The sequence below is a fragment of the Macaca thibetana genome, chromosome 6 (assembly GCF_024542745.1).
Source record: "Macaca thibetana thibetana isolate TM-01 chromosome 6, ASM2454274v1, whole genome shotgun sequence".
Lineage (NCBI taxonomy): Eukaryota > Metazoa > Chordata > Mammalia > Primates > Cercopithecidae > Macaca > Macaca thibetana.
In genome coordinates, this window is record NC_065583.1 from 99383687 (window position 1) to 99408622 (window position 24936).

The 24936-nt window shown below is 36.3% G+C and overlaps 1 protein-coding gene across 6 annotated transcripts in view; it reads right to left on the minus strand.

The window, feature by feature from the left end:
• The window catches only part of ATG10 (autophagy related 10), a 307360-nt gene that overhangs the window by 81431 nt on the left and 200993 nt on the right, over positions 1–24936 (minus strand). For all 6 annotated transcript variants that reach the window (XM_050795733.1, XM_050795729.1, XM_050795732.1 and 3 more), the window contains 2 exons: positions 14037–14175; positions 39–136 (listed from right to left, as the gene is read on the minus strand). In XM_050795733.1, the coding sequence (XP_050651690.1) occupies positions 39–136; positions 14037–14175 (237 nt within the window). The remainder of the gene's footprint in view (positions 1–38; positions 137–14036; positions 14176–24936) is intronic.

Sequence of the window (24936 nt, forward strand, 5' to 3'; positions counted from 1 at the left end):
AATAAAATGCATACAATAAAATGACAATACTCTCCGACCTGTTGTGTAATAGTGTCCCATGGTCCCTGTAGCAGTCGCGTCTTATAGCACTCATGAACTCCTTCCCATATGTCCTTCAGAGTTAAAGGTCTCCCATCTGTGAAAGTGCATGGTAAAGACTGAGTTAGTAATTCATGTGACACAATGGTTCTTGGTGTCAATCTAAAACTCTTGGAAGAATATCATGACTTTTAGAAAGATCTTCAGTGCACATGCTATTTATATATCAAGAGAGTGCTATATGAATTACTATTTTCTTCCTGAGGGAAATTTAAACATTCAAGCATCTCAGCTTTGTATCCATCTAGCATTTAAATTATCTGCCCATTTATTGCCTCTAGGAATTTTATAAAAGAAATAAAATCCAAATGTGTTTTAGAGAGAACTGACAGATACAAGCAGAGGCAAAGGAACAGACAAACAGATTCCCATATTCACAAAGGTGCACTATGAATACTTTGAATCCTTCGTACTTCCTCTAGTCCTTAAAACAAAGAAGCCATACCCATGCATCTTTCACGTTCTCATGGAGTATCTATAATGTCCCAATCACTCCATCAGGTACCATGGAGAATAGAGATAAGAAAAACACACAATTTCTCCTAACAAGGAGCCTATCATCTACTGAGGAAACTGTGACAAGTATATTATAGTAGAGTAGTCTCTGCCTGAAGAAGACTGACGCTCACTGATGGTCCAAGGAAGAGAGATATTAATACTTGGTGTATATGGCAGGCAGAGAAAAGGACTCTTGGGATGGGAAGGGACAGTAGAACAGGGTTGGCATGAACAGGGCAGTAAAAGCTTTATTGAACAATAATGCTCTTTTTCTTTGTTTCAATTATCCATCTGTATCCACCCAAACGATGTTTTACAAAGACCACTATGGCACTTACATTATACACAAGGTAAGTAAAGTAGAAAAATAGGTATCTAAGTTCTGAAAAGAAAGCAGAAAGAAGAAGTCACCTAAAGATTTCAAACCATACACTGCTGGAAAGAAAGTATCTTAATGCTAGAATCCGGTATAACTTGCTCTATTCAGAGCTATAAGGCCCTCAAGACTCAGGGGTGTGCTCTTTTGGGCTAATGGAGGATATCACTTAAAGATATTTCACATAGCAATATGCTGAATATTTAGACCAAAGAAGTATTTGGTCATCAAGGGCAACAAAGCATAAGGGAAATAATCTACTCAAGAGCTCCAAAAATCACTGTATTAAGACTTTCTAGTATAAGTTTAGAAATGTATGGTGTTGGGGGAAAAAACACTAGATTTGGAATCTGGACTAAGTTTAAATCCTGGTGTTGGCACTTACTCCCTATGTGAGTGCAAATTACTTTGCTTTTAACTTTACCTGCAAAATGAGAAAAATGATCCTTTCTAAGTATTGTTCTTTTGAGGCTTACATTAGTGAATGCACCCAGGACTGTGTTAGGTACACAATAAGAGCTCAATAAATATTAGGAATCTCCTCCCAGCCCTCACACAATCATTCTAGTAATTCTCAAACCTAAAAGATTCATTTCTAGACTGTTATTTCTTAGAATTTTCCCATGTTGCTATACCGTGTATATCATCTTTGATATAGTACTAAACTAATATCATAAGCAGGATATTTCTCATGTTTGACCTAAAAAGTTGAACTTTTCCTCAACCTTTATTTTCAATAAATAGCAATAGAATATTTTGATACATTTTCAATAAGTATCTTCATCTTGGCATTTATCTGGCGGCAGGAGACCATTATCTTGTGATAAATAGTTTTATTCCATTGACATTTCCATGTCTGTAAAATGAACAAGATTTATTCATCCAATTAACATTTGAATGTCATGTTTAGCTACAAGTTAAAAACAAGCTGCCTTCAGTATCTGTGTTATATTGTTTTCTGAACACATTTACAGAGGAGGGCCAAACTCTGCTCTTAAGCACTATGCACCTTCGAAATATGCACATGCCATGCACGCATATGTGTGTGTGTGTCTGTGTGAACGCACGCGTGTGTGTGTACTGGTGTGGGAAGAGGCAAATAAGATCTTAAGTACTTTAGTGTCAAATAGTAAACCAATCAAATTATAGAATGATATGCTTTTAAAATAATTTTTACATGTCAAAGTTAGAAGAAATCAAATACCTGTAGTAGGATAATAAAATGTTAGAGCTAGTATAACCACTAATTTTATAAATAGGGCAGCCAAGGTCTTAGGAAATATGTATCTGCCAAAAGTATGCAGCAGGTTCATGACTGAACTGAAGTCTGAATCCAGATCTCAGGACTCACCAGTGCTCTTCCTGCTGGTCCACGCTGCCTCTGAGGGCTGAGGCATTGCAAATGCTTTATAAATATTTACTGAGTAAATGATAAATGATGAAAAAATGCCTTCCTTAACTTTATTTCCACTAACATAAAGGTTTACAGGCCTAGAGAAGAATGCTGGGTTTCATATCTTCATATCTGATAATCAGTAATGATTTTAATTTTATTCCTTAAAGTATTTCAGGCAACAATGTAAGTACAGAGTAAATGGTTTGGATACAAGTTAATTTTAGAAGTAGATGTTTTATATAATTGGGCACCTACTATATGCCAGGCACCTGTGCCAAGCCTTTGCGATAAATCAGTGAGCAAAACAATCATCCCTGTTTTCATGGAGGTTACATTCTGCCTTGGGGTGTGTGTGTGTGTGTGAGAGAGAGATAATAAACAATAAACACAATAAACAAGTAAACTGTATATTATCTTAGGAGGTGATACATACTATGGTGAAAAGGAAAAGTAGAGCAGGCTAAGAAGTGCCAGCCAAAGGTGGATTTGCAATTTTAGACTTCAGTGAGAAAGTAACTGTGTGAAAAAAATGGGAGGCACAGCGTTCCAGGGAGAGGCACCAATCAGTGGAAAGACCACCAGGGCTGGGTAGGGGATCACTAGCACCACATGAATATCACTAACATTCGTCACTTACAGACAATGACTTAAAAAAACACACATAACTTTATCAAGATATAATTCACATACATACAATTCGCCCATGTTAAGTGTACAATTCAATTATATTCATAGAGTTGTGCAATCATCACCTCAATTAATTTCAGAACATTTTCATCACCTTAAAAAACAACAACAACAAAAACAGCTGGGCACAGTGGCTCACGCCTGTAATCTCAGCACTTTGGGAGGCCCAGGTGGGAGGATTGCTTAAAGCCAGAAGTTTGAGAGCAGCCTGGGCAACAAAGTGAGACTCCATCTTTACAAAAATGTGGCTATATAGGGAAGGGCAGAGACAAGAGGCCAGGAAAGTATTTACCTCAGTAGAGTCCTTTAGCTGCAGTCCCAATGAGGCCTGGCAAAGCTTTATTTCTTTTTCTTCAGAAAAAGCGCTATTTTCTTCTCACCCCTACTTTCTAAACCAACTTGAGTGCTTTTCTGATTGTTGTAACCAGAGCTTTGTTTGAAAAGTAGACTCTTCAAATGAGGAAACCAATGGAAAAATTGGTAACATAATGGCGCAAGTCTGTTATACAACCACAATGATGCAACTGCTTGAGATGGCTTAGACGGTCGTGATCTCCATGAATACCCTCTCCAAACCATGGTCTCCAACTTCCAAAATCTAACCTCCTTAAAAAAACTGAGGAAGGTCAACAAGTAATTGTAATACCATTGTTAAAATATCTGCTTCCTCTAGGCCCATAATGGCTATCTCAAGGGCCACTGCAAAGTCTCTTTAGCACCTCTCAAAGTTCTGTGTTTGGCACCCCCTGCTGGTGGCATGCTAGGCCTGGTGGGACTACAAGTATTTAAAACAAGCATATCAAGTCTTAAATATTCAAAAGACCACTGTTCCTCAAAATAGTCACCTAGGGAGGTTACCTTACTATTCAGCAAATTCAGCCAATATTTATTCCAACAATGCTGTAATTCTGTCAATGGAACTGCCTTTGAACTTTTGAACTGCCTTCAGAGCCAGACAAGTAACTAATTACTTACTAGTCCCAAATAGGTTTAAATCAAAGGGAAAAAAATTATACTTATTTTATTCTATATATTTGGTTCCAAATGATTTTGTTGTCTCCAAACAAATTCACCTTTAATGGGCAACCATCTTCCAACTTTTAGCCACAAGGACTGGAAGAAGTTTCAAAACCAGCAGTTCCCAAAATACGTTGAGTAATCAGAGTATGGTTGGCAAAAGTATATAATTTTGCTTTTCCTCTGTATCTCTGCAAATCTCTCCAGTTTCTGCTGACCACTTACACTGTAAAAGGTCTGGGTAAATATAGTTTTGTCTCTATGACAACAATGACCTAATGAGGTATGATGCGGTTTCTGTTCCCTAAGCCTTCATCACTGGTTTGCCTAATCACAGTTTACACCTTCATCATCAAAGACATACAAAAGTTAGTTTCTGAGATGTTTCACAGAAAAACAAAAAGATCTAACTTGATAAGCAATATGTTCAAAATCCTGGCATACATTATTGATATCTAAAATGCTTTCAAATATGATCGTGACTCTATTTCGAAAGCAAAATGGATACTTGAGAAATCCCACTGAAACAATTAAACTAGGATATTTCTATATGTATAAAGAACCGCATTATATAAACAAAGCAGAAACTTGAAGAATATTGTACATATCCACTTATTTATGAAAACTGAAGACTCAAGACTTAAAATATGGACATAAATACTTGGTTAAGTACATAAAACACATTATTATGTGCCTGCATGTTCAATTCAGAGTATCTTCAATCAGAAACTTTAACCCATGTTAAGAGAGTCTATTTTTTTTTGCATCTGGCCTCAGTCAGAGGAGACATAAGCTTACTCAATCAACAACCCCTTCGTTTCAGATCCAAGATACTTGATCGCACCAATTTTAACATGCTTAGAAATTTCATTAATCACACTGAGGCTGAGTAGCTCAGTAAAATCCCCTGAATACTTGAAAAAGAAGTAGAAGCCAAAATAATTTCAGTAGTAACCTACATAGTGAGCATGGTAAACTGAGATCATTTATATAACAAGTTTTTAGTGAGTGCCTACTATGTGCCTATATCACTTGGAATGAAAATACACATTTAAGCTAATGGAATGTCCTGTCAGTAATCTAAAATGTCAATGACAAAAGAAGAAGAGACATTAGGTGAAAAATAGAATAATTAAAAAGTACAATCTTTAGCAACTGCCAGTAGCATTTAACATTTTCATATAAAATCTCTCAATTGAATAATAATCCACATGTCAAGTAATCTATATACTACTCAAAATGTGCAGCTTTCTAAATTAAATTTTGCAGGGCTATTAGTTTTCATGAAGCCAATAACAGCATGAGATATTTCACCAGCACTATCTAACTCTAGTGCAAGCATGCTGGAGTCACCTTTATCCTTGTTGTGCATGGTTTCACCAAAATTTTTTAACTCCTAAAATGAAGACTAGAGAGAGTATAAATAATTCAGAGTAAGTTTAAGAATAATGTTCTGAATGCGGCCACTAGAAACAAAAAGGAAAGAGTGGATTTTTCACAATGAAAGATGTCATTATTCAATATATTGTCTTCAACAGAGCTTTGAAAGATATAAAAATTCATGTCATACTCCACAGTAAGGCAGAGATGAAGCTCCACCAAAGGAGAAAATTCATTTTTGCTTCAGTGAGAAAATTATATTGTGATACGAAATGAGCGCAATTGTTCATGTACATTCATATCAGCTACTATACTGGCTAATTCTGTAACTTTTATTTATTCCTATAAGCATTTTAGGACTTTGTATCTTTATTGATCTCAAGAAATCTAAATGAAATTCCAAAAATATGAACTATGGCAACTTCCTTTTGCTTGCATATAACATCAAGTAATTAATTTAACCTATATGGTTCTTAAATTTCAGTTATTTGAATGAAAGTGTCGTGCAGTGAAAATGGGCTATAGAGTTTAAGTCCCAGCTCTATAGTTTTCTATGTACCCTTGAATAAATAATTTAACCCCTCTGAGCAGTTTTTGTCTTCACATGAGCATAATAACAGTTCCGACCATCTAATTTTAGTATGAAGATCTGGATATATAATTTGGCTAGCATGATTGAAAGGCACTAAGTGTCAAGCTCCATTTCCAATATAAGCTCAGAATCCTCAAAACTCTGAAATCAGTATTATTGCTAACTCAATTTTTTTTTCAGGTGATGAAAGAAAGGAAATGGCAAAGTAAATAATTTGCCCAAGGTCATAAGGTTAGCCAGCAGCAGAGCTACGAATCAGAACCAAAGTTTTCTGACTCTAGACCATGCACTTTTCACCACTACATTATACGTGTTTCTGTGGACAGGAGTTCTTTGTAAAGTGTAAAGTTATACATGCATATTAGTTGTATTGTTCTTGTTGCTACTATTACTAGTGGTCCCCATCAACACTGCCTAACCTATGAGTACATGGAATTTTTCCTTTTGTGGTTTTCTTCCCAAGCCTGGCTCACCCTTTCCCCTATCACTCATGGACAAATCCCATGTCCAGCCAAGGCCTCTCTTGATCAACACAGCTCAAGGTAATCCCAAGCCCTGGTGCCTTTTACCTCTCTTATGGTCCTTAACATATTCTACTTGTTATAGTGAATTTCAGACCTATCTTGTTTCCCTCACTAGACTGTAAGCTCCTTGATGGTATTATCCATCTCAATTTCCTTTATTTATCTCAGCATTTCAGAAACATATTCATGCCTTATGTATAAATATTTTCAAATGAATGAACAGATGAAAGTTCAACATTATTTCTAGAGTAATTAGCACATTCTAAGAATGGCTGAATGATCATAATAAAATTAATTGATTAAATGTTTTACGTTTATACTTTTAAAAACCCTCATACTCAATAAATCCATAGCATTAAGCAGATGCAGCTATAGCAGATATGTGATTTCTCAGTATCCAAACATACTACCAATTTGAGAGATAAATTCCAAAATAAGTAGGAAGCTGAGCCCCGTTTCTACCACTAAAGCTACAGGGAGGCAGATATTCCCTTGCCTTGTCATTCTACCACCTTCAGTTGACTCTATGACCTACCCTTCAATAAGCCTTTTCCTGCTTATCAAATTATTTGCAACCAGGGATAACACATCTAATATAGTAAAAATAGATGGTTTAAAAGTCTTGCTTAATACATATTTTCAAAATTATTAGCTTAAAATGCTATATGTTTGTCTAGCAATCTTGAATAGGAAAAATAAATGTTAACATGGTTTTTAATTACACGAGAAAGTTTATGTGTGTTACAATCTATTTTTATGAACATATGCCCAACAGCACAAAAAGGAGCAATTGTGAATCATCTTAAACTGTCCACATACAGTGTTAAGAAACGTGGAATAATGCAAGTGATGTTATACCCTTCCATTTAAATTAAGTAAATCACTTAACCTATTAGAAGTATATATAAGACCATTTTGATGAACCTCTGAATAAGAAAATGGTCCCAAGGGAAGCAACATTGGGTCCACAAGATACCTCGGACATCAGCCCTGTGATACCACTATTGATCCAGAAATCTAAGAACCATACTACCAGCTGGATATCTACAGCCTGAGGTCTCCTGGTTCTAAAGCAGAAGACAGTCTATTTTCTTTTTTTTTTTTTCCCCCTAAGACAAGAGTCTCGTTCTGTCACTGCAGTGGCATGATCTCGGCTCACTGCAACCTCCGCCTCCTGGGTTCAAGCCATTTTCCACCTCAGCCTCCCCAGTAGCTGGGATTACAGGCATGCGCTACCACGCCCAGCTAATTCTATTTTATTTTTAGTAGAGATGGGGTTTCACCATGTTAGCCAGGCTAGTCTCGAACTCTTGACCTCAGGTGATCCGCCCGCCTCGGCCTCCTAAAGTGCTGGGATTACAGGCGTGAGCCACCGCACCTTGCCAACACTCTATTTTCAATCCTATCCAAAGTATTCTGAGGTTTTGATTCCAAACTCTTGAGATTAATACTCAGCAATTTGTACTCCTGGCTTTCCTCAAACATTATCCCCACTTTATGGACTATTACTACTATGTTACTCTATACCAGAACTTTGAATACCCTTCTTCCACCATCCAACCTGTTCTCCTTCTCGTGGAATGCAGTCTCTGCCTTCTCAAAACAGCACCTAACATATAGACTTGAACACTGCTTTGATGACTTTGAAGGAACAGAGAAACAATACATGAGTTACAAGTTAGGCAGTGATTTGTTTCAGCATATTTTAAAGAGAGGCTAATGAGATTTGTGTTGTGCACACAGTAGGCACTTACGTATATTTTAATAGGTATTTCAAACAGGGCTCATTTTGCCAATAGTAAGCAAAGATAAGTTTTTTCCATATGGCACAAATATTCACCGAAGAAAGCTAAAATACAATCTCTTACAGGTTAATAAAATTAATGTACTTACCTTGCTATTTTCTCTCCATCTAAAATCTCTTGCCTTTTGTTTATGTGGCTAAGCAATACTCTGCTTAGAATAAACCTTTTGGCTAATTAGCTGTCTCTGTAGTTTTACTTCCCATTTCTTTAGCATCTGTCCTTTAGTACATTTTCAAAACAGGGCTTGATTTTTCAATGAGATTCTATTGCTATCATATGTTCTAACCCAGCATGTGACTTCTATCCTAATTCCCCATAATGTTTCAAATATTTACATGGTTCAACAAATAATTCTCACTAGATTTCCTCTATTATTTGGACTTTTCAGTTTAAATATATTTGTATTAAATAATTTTTCATTATTTTTAAAAATAACTTTCACTGTTTGCTCTTCAAATTCATTTCAATCCCTAGAATCTATTTTTAATTCACCAAAATTCATGTTACGGTTCATTATCATGACCTTGGCTAGATTTACTGTCTACATAAACATATGTGTAACATAAATATAAATATATGAACTTTCTTAAAGATTCTTTACAATCAAATAAGACCCTAAATTAAATTATCTGTCAAATAATTTTCTATTTTCTGCTCACTGTAGTAATTAACTAGAGTCATTTTTGCCCCAGTCTTTAAATACTTCTCTAACCCACTATTTTTCTTCCTATTCAACAAGCTACCTTAACCTTAACTCTTACCATACTTGCAATAATACTTTTTTCCCTGAAAATACGTTCTTCCCAACTCATTTTCTCTAAGAGGTTATTGTGTTTAAATTGTTATAAAATGAATAACAAAAACAATGAAAAAGCCAAATTCCTTTTTTTTTTTTTTTTTTCCAAATTTCATTCTCACCCTTCAATTCCTTTTCTTTCTGTTTTACTCAGGCACAATTTCTAGGAAATCTTTCCTCTGGTCTCATTCACATCTGCTCAAACTCTTTCACTTTTTCTTTATACCTTCCAACCCCTTCCTATCCATTATCTCTTCCATAATTTGACCTCAACATATCTTTTCAACTATTTGTTCCATAATTCATCCTAAGTGAGCCCCTACTCCAAACTGGTCCTTCACTGTTCCCCAAATATGGTGGGCTCTCTCCAGCCCCCATAGCTTGGCACTCACTGTCCTCCCATTCTACAATGCTTTTCCTAACTTCTTCAAGAAACCCAACCTGCAGCTGTCCTCTACAAGCTGTTGGACGAACTACGGCTATTCTACTTTTACTCTTCAGCTTCCTCCAACCCCTATCTTTCCTGTTTTGTTGTCACTCTCCTCTATGCACTCCAAAGACTTCCTCTTGTTGCAAACCATGGACAATCCTTTTCCTCCTTGATGATTTATATGCTGCTTTAATTCCAAACTTTCCATTATTCTTTCTTTATCCTGGCCTTTATCTTAGTTTGGTTCATGCTGCCTTCGAGAAGGAACTATTCTCTGATTATTTCTTTTGCCTCATTTCTCCATGAGCATCCTTCAGGCCTACAACAAGTGGACAAATCTTTCACATGAAATATTTAGGCTACATTTTTAATTCTATATCCTTATTTCCTGGGCCAATAATAGAATGGTCTCCATAAAGGACAGCCATTCCTTTGCTGAATGGAGGAAATGATTCCTCCTCTATTCAAATGGCCCTGCTGACTAATTAAAGAAATATGTCAAAACAGCTCCCAAGAAGAACCCATACGTGATCCAAAGAATTAAATGTTTTGAATTTAAGAAGAGCCACTTGGTCCATTTTTCAATAGAGATTGAGAACAAAGGAAAAGAAAGAGATGAATCAGAATTATAGACATTTCTAGCTAACTGTAAGAAGAAAATATTTAAGCAGAGGCCTCTGGTAAGGCAAAGGCCATCATGTATGTGCCTAAGGGTTTTACCACCTTTGAAACATTTGCCACTAGCTTTGATCAAAGTTGAGCCCTCAAAAGGGAAAATGAGACATAAAAAGGTCGAGGAATAAGAATGATAGGGAGTGGATAGAAGGCTTTGGCATGATACAAAAAATTCTTTAATATGGTATGCTTCAAAAACAGTGGGGAAAAGAAAAAGAAAACAAACAAACAAAAAAACAGCATGCACTTGAAGATGTCAATGCTTTGTGGGAGTGGATTTACTAAACTACAAGGCACTATTCCAATGTAGGCTATTTATTATTATTCAACAGATGTGCAATTACGTCTCACCCTCTGCTGAGTGATAAATGGTATTAACTGTGTCCCACCACCTCTCCCAAACCTACAATGACAGAAGTAGTTAGAGAAAAACAGAACATTGGGATGGAAGGGCTTATTTCTTTTCTTAAATCCACATTGCCTACTTGGTAACTGAGCTCCTGTACACCAAAGTAGTAGAAATGAGAGGCAGAAGCAGAATGCTGTCTCAACTTGGCTGTCTGCCTTCAAGGATTAAATAAAAATGCGTGTTTATAGAAGTGGAACAGCTGCTTCAGCTAGTTTGGATACCCACTTTTGAGTCCTCAGGATGTTCTATTTTTCTAAGTCCACTACTCTTATAGTCTCTGAAAATTATCAGACTAAAGAGTAAAGATACATAGATGGTTTGGGTCCTAGGTCTCCTGGAGACAACAGAATTACTTCCGCCTTCAAAACCTGGCATAGCAGTTGAAGTAGGCACCATCACAATATTCCCATTCTTGGGCTGTATTTTTTAAATGGCTAGAAATTCTTCATTATCGTTTCACTTAAATACTTGATGCTGTGCCACAGTTGAATAAGCCATATATATATACATATATCTTATACACATATACACACAAAGCCATAAATAAAGCTTCTCACTTTGTAGGCACTCAATATTAATTTCCTTCACTCTTGTTTTTATATTGAAGCTCTATGTTCCAGCATATCATTTTATAGATATAAACAAATATTTCTGCTATAGTGCAAGTTGTGATATAATAGAATATATGATATGATATGACATGGCATGACATGGGAGTGACAAGAATAGATGGCATGTTAACTGAGTCTTGGGCTACTAGTAATTGGCCTGGTGGAAACTGGACCATATAAAGAAAAGGAACTCAAAGTCTAAGGGATTTGCATTTCGAGAAACAGTAAAGATTTCTTCTGAAATTGAAGCAAGTTGATACAAGAAAGGGTAATGTAAATTTAAATGGAAACTATTTATTACTTGTTTTGCTTTTCCTTAAAAAAAATAGGGACAGGGAGAAAATTTAGAGCAAAGCAGAGAAATTAATTTTTACTAACAATCAAATGCAAAAGAAATTATAAATATCTGTCAAAAACAAGGCTAAGTGAACTATTTTTGAAGCAACAAAAAAAAAAAAGACCCCTGGGCAAGAAATTTTACAGTCATCCTCTTTCTAGGTCGGAACTCTCTTAGAATGAGACAAAGAAAAATCCGGGCCTGGAATAAGAGGAAGACATTAGGAATCCTTTCACCACACTGACAGAGATATGTTTAACAAACAGACGAAGGGTCAGAGTAATCAGATATCACAGGAAAAGGTAAGGAGAATAAAAAAGACTGAGAGGAATAAATGAAAAATTGTGACTCCAGAGTAAAGGTTGATACATTTTAAAAATATCCATGAGGTTAAGTTAGGTGGAAAGAAAAAATAAATTATTAGAATATGATAAAGGAAAGAACCATTCTTCATGTTTCTCCACCAGAAAGCATTCAGTATGCTGCACAAAAATTAAATTTGATATTTTAAGGTACCTGAACAAGCACTAAATGAATTCTGGGCCAAAATAAAATTTTAAATTCCTGATAACCACTTTATACAACACAAAGCAGTGGTCGGGGCGGGGGGGGGGGGGTGAATGCTTCCACATAAAAATAAATGACTTGTTTTGGTTTACCTTTATAAGGCATAAATGGAGGGCATTGTAAAAGTATACGAATAGAAGCCAAGAATGCTAATTGTGTTTTTTTAAAAGAATAGAAAATCATGAAGAAAGGATCACAGAAACTACACCAATGTCATTAAAATATAATTGGACTTGCAGGAACAATTACTGTGCTGTACTGTAAGGGGAGCTGTTGGCACATAAGAGCAAAGCACACATATGAGCTCATCAGCCGGCCTTGGCAAGACCCACTTCCAGCTAGAAGCAGTCATGTTTCAACACCTCTGATTCCCTAATGCTGACAAGCTAAACAACTTGTTTTGTCTCTGGGAGCTCTTCTCTGGTGATTAACTGCTTATGGTGAATACTAATTATATGAAAGTACAGTATTGAAGAAGTAATGTCCTACTTCCTCTACCTGCAGCCTCGACTTGTCTCTGAATCTAGAAGGCAGAGCCATTGCAAACCAGAACCAAGAAAGACATTTTCCTCCCCATGAATAAACAAATGTATCTCCTACTTTTTAGTATAGCACAGCTCACTGACAAGAAACTTCCTTTAACCTCTGGGCTCTAAACCAAATATAATTACCATAAAATGAGTGTTTTAAAGGCTTGTAATAATGATATGGATAAATCCACAGCAAGAATTTGTGAATTAGTGAACTATCAGTGTCCTCCATTCCCATGTCCCATGTTGAAAATTTACCCCAAATTGTCAGTTCTTAGGAACTGCACCTCAGATTAAAATCTTCTCACCAGGGAGTCTATGAGAATTTCTTCTTGTGTTTTAAATCCTAAGTGCTTGTTAAACTGCCAACACTGCAAAATTAGAGACCATTAAACAATATAAGGCAGCAAGTGATTAAATCTACCAAACACACATTCAAGCAGCTTAAGCTACTTTTTAATTAAAAATAAAATATCATTGGCTAAATTCAGATGTCTTAGCTATCCAGAAAAAAGTTAGAAGGCTGTTCAAAATGCATAATGTTGCTGACAAGCCAGATACAAAAGGAGAAATAGGGCAAGGGTTTGGCGGAACAGGAGGCTCCTCTTGGTCCCTGGGTCTGGGTGGCAGCACATCCCAATGCTGACCCGGTTTAGGCAGCGGACTCTAAACGGGAAGTCATGGCTGCGCTGCAGGGTGAGGACGCCATGTGGCTGCTGATTAAATAAGCTTTATTAGCTAAGGCCTCCAAGGAGACAGGGTGTTCCACCTTCTTGGCAAGGGAATGAGTTGAGTAACAGCATCGCAGGAAGCTAAGGCATTGGAGATGTATACATGGCTGAAGGAAATGTCAGTGATATTTTTAAATACAGCTTAAGCTAATTGATAAACATTTCTTAAAATAATTATTAGCTTTTGGGGAAGGAGGCACAGGGGCTTCTGAGTTAATGGGATCATCTGAGATTAAAAGAAATTTTTACTGTAAAGTTAGAAGTAAATAAACATTGTAGCTTTAAGTTGTTCCTACATGTTTAAAGTAAAGAAAAAGGGCCAGGGGGCTTAGTCAACTTCAGGCAAAAGGCCAAGAATCTGAAGATCAGACTTAAGGCTGGGATGATATCATTCACGCTCAAGTCTTGATACCCTTTCTGAAGCATGAGAAAATTTACTGGTAAAACCTTACCTCACCCACAGTTTTCTTATTTTTAACTCTATTTTTTTTCCTCTGGAGAATAATTTTTCGAATATGCTTTTTGCTTTATATGTAAATGTTATAAATTTACTTTCAGCTTCAGACATGGTCTTACCTAAAAAGCTTGCCCTAAAGTAAAGTACAGGCACTTGGTAGCTACAGGAATATAAGACATGATACTCATATTTAATCACTTTGGATGCTGCTGCAGTTTCAATCACTTCACAATCATCTGAGGGTAGCTCGAAAGCCTCCTGAAAAAAAGCAAAAACAAAATGAAAATGGGTTTGTTAATAAGAAAAGTACTAACATGGAGAGGAAAAGAGGAGATTTTCTTCTTGCAAAATAACAGTTAAATAAATATAAGGCTATGAGACAAGGAAAAGGGAGTTTCCCATATTAATGTTTAACATTTGAGTCCTGGGTAAATAGTAAAACCAGAAAACATTAGCATTAAGTAATTCCAGATTGTTTTTGAGACACAAAGAAGCTCTGCATAAAGAAAAAGAAAGGAAAAAAATCCAAAAAGATCTATTGCCTGAAAAATCTTTACTGTACAATTTTAGCAACAAGATGATGGCTATACAAGCTACCTTCTTCCCTACCTGTGAAAGCTAAAAACATCCTAACAATTGAACAAGAGGCTGTGAAATGTCCCTAAAGATTCTATTGTACTTGCCAAAAGATGATTCATTGTGTGCTGAACAATTCCCAGTTCCATTTTGAATAAGAAAGTTATTTTGCAAGAGGTTGAATTTGTTAGGTATATTTCAAAACCTGAGATGATTCTGTTTTCCTCATTATTGTGCTATCTTTGGCATATTTCTACAATAAATCTTGATTTATAATAGAGTAGATGGCAAATATTAATGTCAACTTTGGAAACAGAGTTTTGTAAGCAGAGATGATGATAGTCATCTCACGTCTCACGTGATCATTTTTTACTGTTTTTTGTTGGGGGCCTTTAAAAGAATGTATCTTACTGTTTAGAAGCAATTAATTGGACATGTTGAGTCAGAGTCTGGTTCCATCCACATTCACTTATTTATTGGGGTTGAAGAATTTCCTTTGAAATTAAATTAGTACTAGAAGGAATGAAGCAGGTTGGTTTAGCTCATTTCTACCTCTCATTAAAATAGTAACAACAATGAACAATCAGAAATAACCAAGGAAAGATTTCACACTTTATCAATATGAAATAAGGTTTCCTGTGGAGATAAGCAAAGCCCCAGACTACTTTCAAGATCTGTATCTCCTTTACAGATAATTCTGTAATTCCCTACTCACAGTCAGTTCACTGGGGAGATATTACAATGGATAAATCACAACTGGAGATGTTTACAAAATATTTTTCACTAAACTCCAGTAAACACCATCAATTAAACACAATAAAATAACCAGAGAGAAATTATGGAAATAAATATGCCAGATACAGAAAATTAATACAGTAGCAAGAAAAAGAGTTTTGTATTTTGTTTTGTTTTTAAATTTTCATTAGGCATAGGTATCTGTACCTTCTATTACATCAATTCTTTTAACCAAATTCTTTCTTTTTGGTTAATAATTGGGTTGCTTAGCATTTATAATTTCCTTTCTTTCTTAATATTATAAAATAATTCTATCTTGGTGGTAAAAATTACAAATATTGCACAAGTACATAAAAGAAAAAATGAAATTCCCCTCATCCCAGCACTCCTATACCTCATATACATCATTAACAGGCCAGAGTGTATTTTTTTAGACTTTTTGATTTTTGGCACACAAACACATAGACACATATACACCTCCTCCCCACCCCCGCCCCTGCTTAAATCCTGCTATATATACATATGATCCTAGAGTGGATATTTTCACTCATGGGCATCCTGCCACGTGCTGCCAAATCACTGCTATAGATTTAGTGCCTTTTAATGCCTTCTCTATATTTCACTGCATGACCACACCATAGTTTTTTTTTTTTTAACATTTCCATATTGCTAGATATTTTAGGTTGATTATAGTTTTCTGCTACTGACAAATAAGGCTGCAATGAGTATCACAGCACATATACCCTTGCACACCTCTATTTTTTCTATGGTGCAGATTCCTAAGGGTGGAATCACTGTATCAAAGGGTATGAGCATTTTAAATCTCAAGAGATACTGAATCTCAGAAATCCATCCTCAGAAAAAGGCTGTATCAATTTATATTCCCAGCAAAAATGTCTGAGAATGCTCTTTTCCTATGTCCAATAAATACTGAATATTGTTTTTAATTTTTGCCTACTGATGAATTTTTAAGTATCAATTTCTTATTGTTTTAATTTCTAGTTTCTTGGTTACTTACTAGTGAAGGCAAGCAGCTATTCATATGTTTATTGGTAATTTGTATTCTCCCATGATTTGCTTGTTTTTACTCTACTATATTCTGATTGTTTGCATTTTTCTTATTGAATTATATAAATTGTTTGTATATTGGAAATAATAACTTACTATTAGAGATAAATATGTATGTCTGCACCATAGAAAAATAGGTGTGCAAGGATATATGTGAAATATAGACATATGTACACACATATATATAAAACACTTTCTCTGTTTTCTTTCAACTGTTTGTTGTACTTTTTTATCACAAAGGGTTTTCTTTTTAACTTTCACGTAGTCAAATCTGTACATTTTCTGTTTATAGCTTCTAAGTAACATGTCTTCATCAGAAGGCTTCCTGCTGTATCCCACCTCAGTCTTACAAATTATAAAGATGTTAAATTTCTTTACTATATACACGTTTTTAAACTAAAATTTAGATCATTAATCCAACTGATTTTTGTTTTGTATATAGTGTGAGGTAAGAAATTCTCCTAGATGATTTCAATAGTTCATCTTCTTTCCACTGATTTTAAATGTCACCATACCTCTCTCTCTCGCTCTGTGTGTGTGTGTGTGTGTGTTTATTCTCTAATCTTCTCTATTGAGCCATTTCTCTTCTTAGACCATCACTGTGCAATTCTTAAGTGCATACTGAATCGAAGGATTTGGGTCATTAATTTCTACAGAAAAGTGCAGAAATAGACTGTCTGAGACCCAGTGCTGCTAGTAAAGATACAATTTTTGAAAAAAATTTCTTCACCCAAACTGAAATTAAGCACTCAGTAATGTGCTGGGGTTGACATCAGGTATGTGAAACTGGTGATCAATTAGGCATAGATCCATATTCTCTAGGAGGCTCAAGAAATAAGAGGGAGAGGACAGAACAAGCTTCTTGAAAATCCTGTTAGAAGTCTCACTCCAGTCACTGTTCTCACTGGCAGCTGAGTGCCTTTGTGGGTTGTGAAGGCCAGGGGTACTTGTCCTCTAATTAGGACTGCTACTATGTCACCCAGTGTTGCTTTGGGCAGTCATCTACGTACAGTGACATTTTTGCATGCTTTATTCATATTAGATGAATTTGAATCCTTCGTTTGTGTCTGCTAGGATCTTTCCATCATTTGTGGTCACCTTTATGATGACCATGAAAATATCATTCCTTGAAGTCATGCAATTTGGAAATCTCAGACTTCTACACATTTTCTGCTTTTTTTTTCCAGTTAAAAGTGCCAGATGGTTTTAGAACTTCAAGACTAAGGTTCTTCTCTTACTCATTTTTGTATTCCTGGAGATTCTAGTACAGAGCTAAGAACCCTAGTAAGCAACATTTTCTATTTCAGTCTGAAGATCAGTTTCCTCCTATGTAAGTACATTATAACAAACTTCATAGGTAATTTACCAGCAATCTCACACCACCCTAAAGACTAAAAAGAAGTAAATGGAGGAGCAGAGATGCAAAATATCACCAAAGAGGATATTCCAATGGCAAATAAGCACATAAAGAAGATATTCAATATCCTTAGCCAGTCAGGGAAATATAAATTAAAACTATAATGAGGTATCACTAAACATCTGTCGGAATGGCTAAAATAAACAAAATAGTGGACACCACCAAATGTTGGTGAAGACAGAGAAACTAGATCATATATTGCTGGTTGGACTATAAAATGGCGTATAGCCTCTCTGGAAAACCATATGACAGTTTCTCATACAAGTAAACATATAATTACCACACAACCTACCAATTGCACTCAAGGATTTATCCCAGAGCGTTGAAAAACCTGTGCATGAATGTTCATAGCAGCTTTATTCAGAATAGCCCAAAATTTGAAACAATGAGGTGTCCTTCAACAGGTCATGGTTAAACAGACTGTGGTACATCCATACCATACTATTTAGAAATAAAAAGGAATAAACAATTGATATACACAACAACCTGGATGAATCTCCAGGGAATTACGCTAAGTGATAAAAGTCAATCTCCAAAAGTTATATACTGTGATTCCACTTATATAACATTTTTGAAGTGACAACACTTTTGAAGTGAAAACCAGCAGATTAGTGTTGGGGGACTGGAGGGCAGAGAGCTGGTTATAACATGGCAGCATGAGATATCTTTGTGGTGATGGAACTATTCTGTATCTTGACCATGGTGGTGGATATGTAAGCCTACACATGTGATAAAACTGTACAGAACCAAATACACAGACACAGATACACACAATGAGTACAAGTCAAACTGGGGAAATCTGAATAAGGTCAGTGGATTGTATTAATGTCAACATCCTGGTTCTGATATTATACTATAGTTTTAGAAGAAGTTACCACTGGGGGATATTGGATAAATGGTAGATGGGATTGTTATTTCTTATTACTAAATGTGAATCTATAGTTATCTCAAAAAATTTCAATTAAAAAATGGAAAGCATAGGAACAGTGAGGCAATTTGAGGCTTGTTAAAAACTGAATAAAAATGTTAAGACCTCAAGGTGCTAAAAATACAGATAACAGAGGGATCATGTTAATAAAGAGAGTCTAATGTCTGGGATTTGTTTGAAAATAATACAGGAGAAGGGTAAGTGGATGGAAGTGTAGAAGGAGCATGACTGGCATGGAGGGGTGATTGCTGAGATTGTTTGATGAGTCCCTGGGTGTTCATTATACTGTTCTATCTACTTTAAGGAGTATTTTAAATTATTTAAAATAAAAAATTAAGATAAAAAAGTTTCTGATACCATGTTACAGAACACAGAATGAAGAGAATTCTAATAGTGAAAGAAACCTGAATCATTCCACCTAGTCCAACATGCTCATCTTGCAGATACAAACAACAATACCCTTCTTGTTGGTGCCTTACCCAATGCCACCTAGGTACAGTAGTTCCCACTTATCCAGAGTTTCACTTTCTTTCTTTTTTTTTTTTTTTTTTTTGAGACAGAGTCTCGCTCTGCCGCCCAGGCTGGAGTGCAGTGGCATGATCTTGGCTCACTGCAAGCTCCGCCTCCCGGGTTCATGCCATTCTCCTGCCTCAGCCTCCCGAGTAGCTGGGACTACAGGCGCCCGCCACCTCACCCGGCTAGTTTTTTTGTATTTTTTAGCAGAGACGGGGTTTCACCGTGTCAGCCAGGCTGGTCTCGATCTCCTGACCTCGTGATCCGCCCGTCTCGGCCTCCCAAAGTGCTGGGATTACAGGCTTGAGCCACCGCGCCCGGCCCAGAGTTTCACTTTCTACAGTTTTCAATTACCCATGATCAACCATGATCTGAAAACATTAAGTGAAAAATTCCAGAAATAAAAAATTAATAAATTTTAAATTGTGCGCCGTTTAGAGTAGTGTGATCAAATCTCTTGCCATCCCGCCTTCCTGGGACATGAATCATCCTTTGTCCAGAGTATCCATGCTGTAGACACTACCAGCTCATTAGTCACTTAGTAGCAATCTGGGTTTTCAGATCTACTGTTGTGGTATCACAGTGCTTATGTTCAAGTGATCCCTATTTTACGTAATAATGGCCCCAAGCCACAAGGGTAGTGACACTGGCAATTTGGATATGCCAAAAAGAAGCTGTTCATCTCTTACTGTGCTCATTATAAATTAGACTTTGTCACAGCTATGTATAGGAAAAAACATAGTATATATAGGGCTCAGTATTACCTGTGGTTTCAGGCATCCACTGCAGTATCTCCCACACCAATAAGGGGGGACTACTATAGTTAGGGGTACAGGAAGGCCTACAACCCTTATCTACTGACACTGAAACCACTGCTCTTTGTACTGTAGTATGCCACTTAACTACTACTATGCTTCATTTGGACTGATGTTCTGAACATCATAATCATAACACTTTGAGGTAGTTTGCTAATATTTTTACTATTTTTTTTTTATTATGTGACTTTTAAAGGATTTGGGTATACAGTGAGCCCTAGGTATACATGAGGGATTGGCTCCAGAACCCCCCTACCCCAAGGATACCAAAATTCACAGACGTTCAAGTTCCTTATATAAAGTGGCATAGTATTTGCATATAATCTACACACATCCTCCCATACTTTAAATCATCTCTATATTACTTATCATACCTAATACAATGTAAATGCTATGTAAATACCTATACTATTTTGCTGAGAGAATAATGACAGCAAAAAAGGTCTATACATGCTCAGTTCAGATGCAACCACTATAGTCCTAACTACAATTTTGATCCTGGTTGTCTAAATCCATGGATACGGAACCCACAGATATGGGGGACCAGTTGTATTTCATTTGATATTAAGAGTCATTGAAAAAAGAAGTCACAATATATTGATTTTCCTCAAAATATTGCTATTTCATGAAGATATGTGTATTTAGAAAATTACATTCATTCAAGAGCTAAAAGATTAAGTGGTTCACATTAATTATAGAAACCTTGATTTTATTGAATTCAATTAACAATAAGTTGACAGTGATCTCTCATTTAGAAAATCTGATACGAATTAAGCTTTACAACTAAATCCCATTAAACAGGGATCATGCTGAAGACACTTCATAGATATTTTATTGAAAGCAAACCCAAATAGTGTATTGGGCCTTGGAAATGAGATCCATATCTCTATTTAGCCTACAGGGAAGGAAGAAAAACTTTTCTTCTATCACTAATAATCTCTATTACTGAGCAAACATAAGTAATGAGCTTTATTCATAACATCCCTTGAGGAAAAGAGAGTTGATTTGTTTGTTTTCTACCAGTCAGGTCTTTAGTTCAAATCTAACATTACTGGGCTGGAATCACAGCTAAGGAACCAAAGAATGACACAGGGGCAGTGCTGGTTCAAAGACAGTCCTTAGCTCTGTTCAAGACTGGACACAGAAACCATCTCATCACAATGGAAAGATGCAATGTAATAAACTCTTCATTTGCTGATTTTCCTGAGCCAACGGCCATTTAATATTTTTAGAAGTGATAGCGACGGATGAAGCCTTCTGACAAACCATTGAAAAATCAATTCCTCAAGAAATAAAGAATTTTAATTATTAAAACGTTTAAAGTGAATTATAAAAAAAATCTGTGGGACTTTAAGTAATCAGCTCTTGTTTTGTTTGTTTCATGGTTCATCATTATACAGTGGAGTGGTTTTTTCACTATCTTAATTCCCAGAACGACTTTTTTCACAATCCCTGTGGCTTCTGAGTAAGTGACTATCACAAGAACCTTTGCAAGCAACGTCATTCTTTTAGCAACTGTAAATGTTGTATGTGGTACATATCAGTGGGTTCAACATATGTCTAACAGCATCCAAAGCAACACTGAAACAAAAAAAGAGTAGTTACGAGGTGATCCCAAGAATAATATCTTAGTGAGGCTCTCCCCTTCCCAGTAATATTATCACTACTACTACTGATTTTTTTTAAAGGAGGTAAAAAGGTACCATTCTTTACTCTCCCTGCTACATCAACCAAAGTGAATTAGCAGCAGCATGGCCAATATGGGTTCCCACTGAGAGGAAGAATCTGTTTCCTGTGCAGGATTAAATCCTCTTCTCCAGGCTGGCATGCTCAAGGGCAAGGCAGGAGGGAGGGGATGCAGAAACCCGCCAGAGCACATCTGGCAGTTTTCTGGATGTTTACAGCCGGCTCCACTGTGCTTCCTAGACCCTGTTTCTTTTAAGACTGCATAGGAAACAGCAAGTGTCGGGAGCTGGGAAGCTAGCAAACAGGCCAAGTAAAAGACGGAACTGTGGAAGAGGCTATCTCTTAGAGTCCATGCTAGAAAACACAGGTTCTTTGGCAGGAGAAAATAGTAATAATACTTAATTGCACTTATTACTTATTTCTATACATCTAAAAGTGAAGAATTATCAGAATAAGGAATTTGAAAATCAGAAATTATTTATGTAACTCATGCCAAACTAGAGGAAGAGGGAAAAATTTTGACCTCTTGAAAAATTCTCAAGCTTCACAAGTCAGTCAAGTGTGTTTCTCTTCAGAGTTACCCTTTACATGTGACATAAGAAAGGCCAGCATCAACTGTAACAGTTTACAGTTTTTCTAAGCCTATTGATGTACATCATGTAATTTGTTCCTCTGCTCTAGGAGGAAGGCCCAAGGTCTCCAGTGAGTAAGAAACTGAGTCAGGGCACAAAACTAAGCCTTCAGGCTCCAAGCCCAGGGTTCTTTCCAGCCTGCAAAGACCATCAGATTCTTGGGGGTGGGAAATGTTAAACGGATGTATTCCTGGCCTCCACCCCCAAAATCCTAATCCAGGAGTTCCGGGATCGGTTTTAAGAATCCACCTCATAAGCAGTGTTCCTGGTGACGCTATGCAGGTCTTGCCTCACATATACATGGAGGGTTTACTTTGTGATTCTTTACTTTTGTAATCTATGGAATTATACAGTCAGGAAAACTCATTCACCAAGACCCAAAATTATGCCATAACCGGTTTGCCTTCACTAGCTGCTCATCTATGTTTTTAGGGCCACTGTTAGCTCATTTGGTCTCCTCTCAGAGGGAGCCTAATTCACTTCCATTAAGCTAAGACCTCAGCTTATCACCCCCGACTCCCAGTTCACTGCCCCATTCCTTCATATTCTCCTATATAAAAATTTCCTTCATTTTCCTTCTAATTGGTTAGTTAATTCTTGCTAAACTATTAAAGGCCATTAGTGGCTTAGTATGTTACTCCTTTATCAATTATTATATTCAACAGTAGATTTGTGGCTGATAACCCTAATCAAAAGGAATCTTTAATAGTGGAATTTGGAGTGCCAAAAAGGAATAAATTTTGCACCACACATGTAACCACCAATCTGTGAAACTTGCCTTATAAGGCATTCTATGTTTTAACTCCAGAGCCAGAAAATTCTTCCTTGTTACCTTGCTAGAAAGTAAATCAGTTCCCACTAGATTTATCCTTGCATTATTTTTATATAATATGAATAAATTTATTTGTTCCCCATATTAAATAAGCCCAGTTCTTCTAATTTTTCTCATATCTCTAGTTCCACAGATCTGCAAACATTTTTCTAAAGGGCCAAGTAGTAAATGTTTTAGGCTTCTTTGTGGGCCATAGGTCTCTGTGGCTGTAGCCTGAAAACAGCCACTGGCAACACGTAAACAAAGGTATGTGGCTGTACTCCAGTGACATTTTATTTACAAAAACAAGCTGTTGTCCATAGACCTTAGTTTGCCTACCCCTGAAAATCCTAATTTCAAGGCCTTCTTTAATTTCATTTTATTATTTTTTTATAAGCACTAAACAGAATTTTATTAAAGGACTTGTGTCTCCATTTGGTGAACTCTTTCCCCTTTTCCATTTTTTTCCTGTCTTACGATGTTACATTACATTTTCTGAGGGTCTAACAAATTCTGAGCCTTAAAAGGACAATGATAATTAAATCCAACGGGCTAAAGTTTGGCTAAAGTCATTTTCTAAAGTAAGAGATAGAACTACCCTAATTTAAACAAGTGAGATTTTTAAATGTCTTGATGAATAAACTGCAAATTCCTTCAGCACATGAATAAACTTCTACACTCAAATCCAGAAATGAGTAAATTTCTCTGCCAAAGAGTGAAAATGATAAAGCCTTCATAAACAGACCAAGAGGCAGGCATTGTAGGAATGTTAGAGGACTGTGAATCCTAAAGCACAGGCCCTCTCACACGTGCACAGGAAACATCATGTCTAGGAATCAGCAAGGAACTGTTTGAGTAAGCCATTAGTTCCTTCCCTTGCTCAAAACTGTCTCCGGATTATATGGATATGAATAAGGATTTATTTGTTTCTTTGCTTGCTTTTTACCAGGAGAATCCCTTTAAGATTTCCACAACTATATATGACGTGCCAGGCACTAAGCTTGTGCCAGGACAAAGATGTGGTTGTTGCTTTTAAATAATACTATAATATTTCAGCGGTAATGAGAGCAACATGAAGCTCTCAGCTTTCTATTGGAATTCAAGGGGACACTCAAAATCCCAGATAAAAACACCTAGATTTCAGAGAAGCATAGTATAGGCAAAAATAAAAAAGCACAGAATTTGGAGCTAGATGTGGGTTCAATCCCTGGCTCTGCCACTCATAGAATGGACAGGTCATTTAACCTCTTCATGCCTCAGTTTCTTCACTTGTTAAATAAAGGCACTTTTCCCTTAATGTGATTAAATGAGATAATGTATAAAATGTATATACCTGGCACATAGTAGGTATACTAATTAATCATACATTCATTCAAAAAATGTTATAGGATACACTAAATGTTCTAGATCAAAGGTGTACAAACATTTTCTTAAAGAGCCAGATAGTAAATATTTTAGGCTTTGGGCATCATAAGCCTCTGTCAAAACCACTCAACTTTGCCACTGCAGCATAAAAACAGCCTAGATAATATGTAAATTAATAAGTGTGGCTTTGTTCCAATAGTACATCATTAATGAACACTAAAATTTAAATTTCATATCATTTTAATGTCATAGAATATTATTCTTTTCTAATTCTTTTTTTAACCATATAAAAATATAAAAACCATTCTTAGCTTGTGAACTGTACAGAAATACACAGCAGGATACTTGCTATGGCTCAAGACTGCAATCCCAGTGCTTTGGGAGGCTGAGGCAAGAGGATTGCTTGAGCCCAGGAGTTCAAGGTTGCACACTGCACTCCAGCCTGGGTAACAGAGTGAGATCCTGTCTCTAAA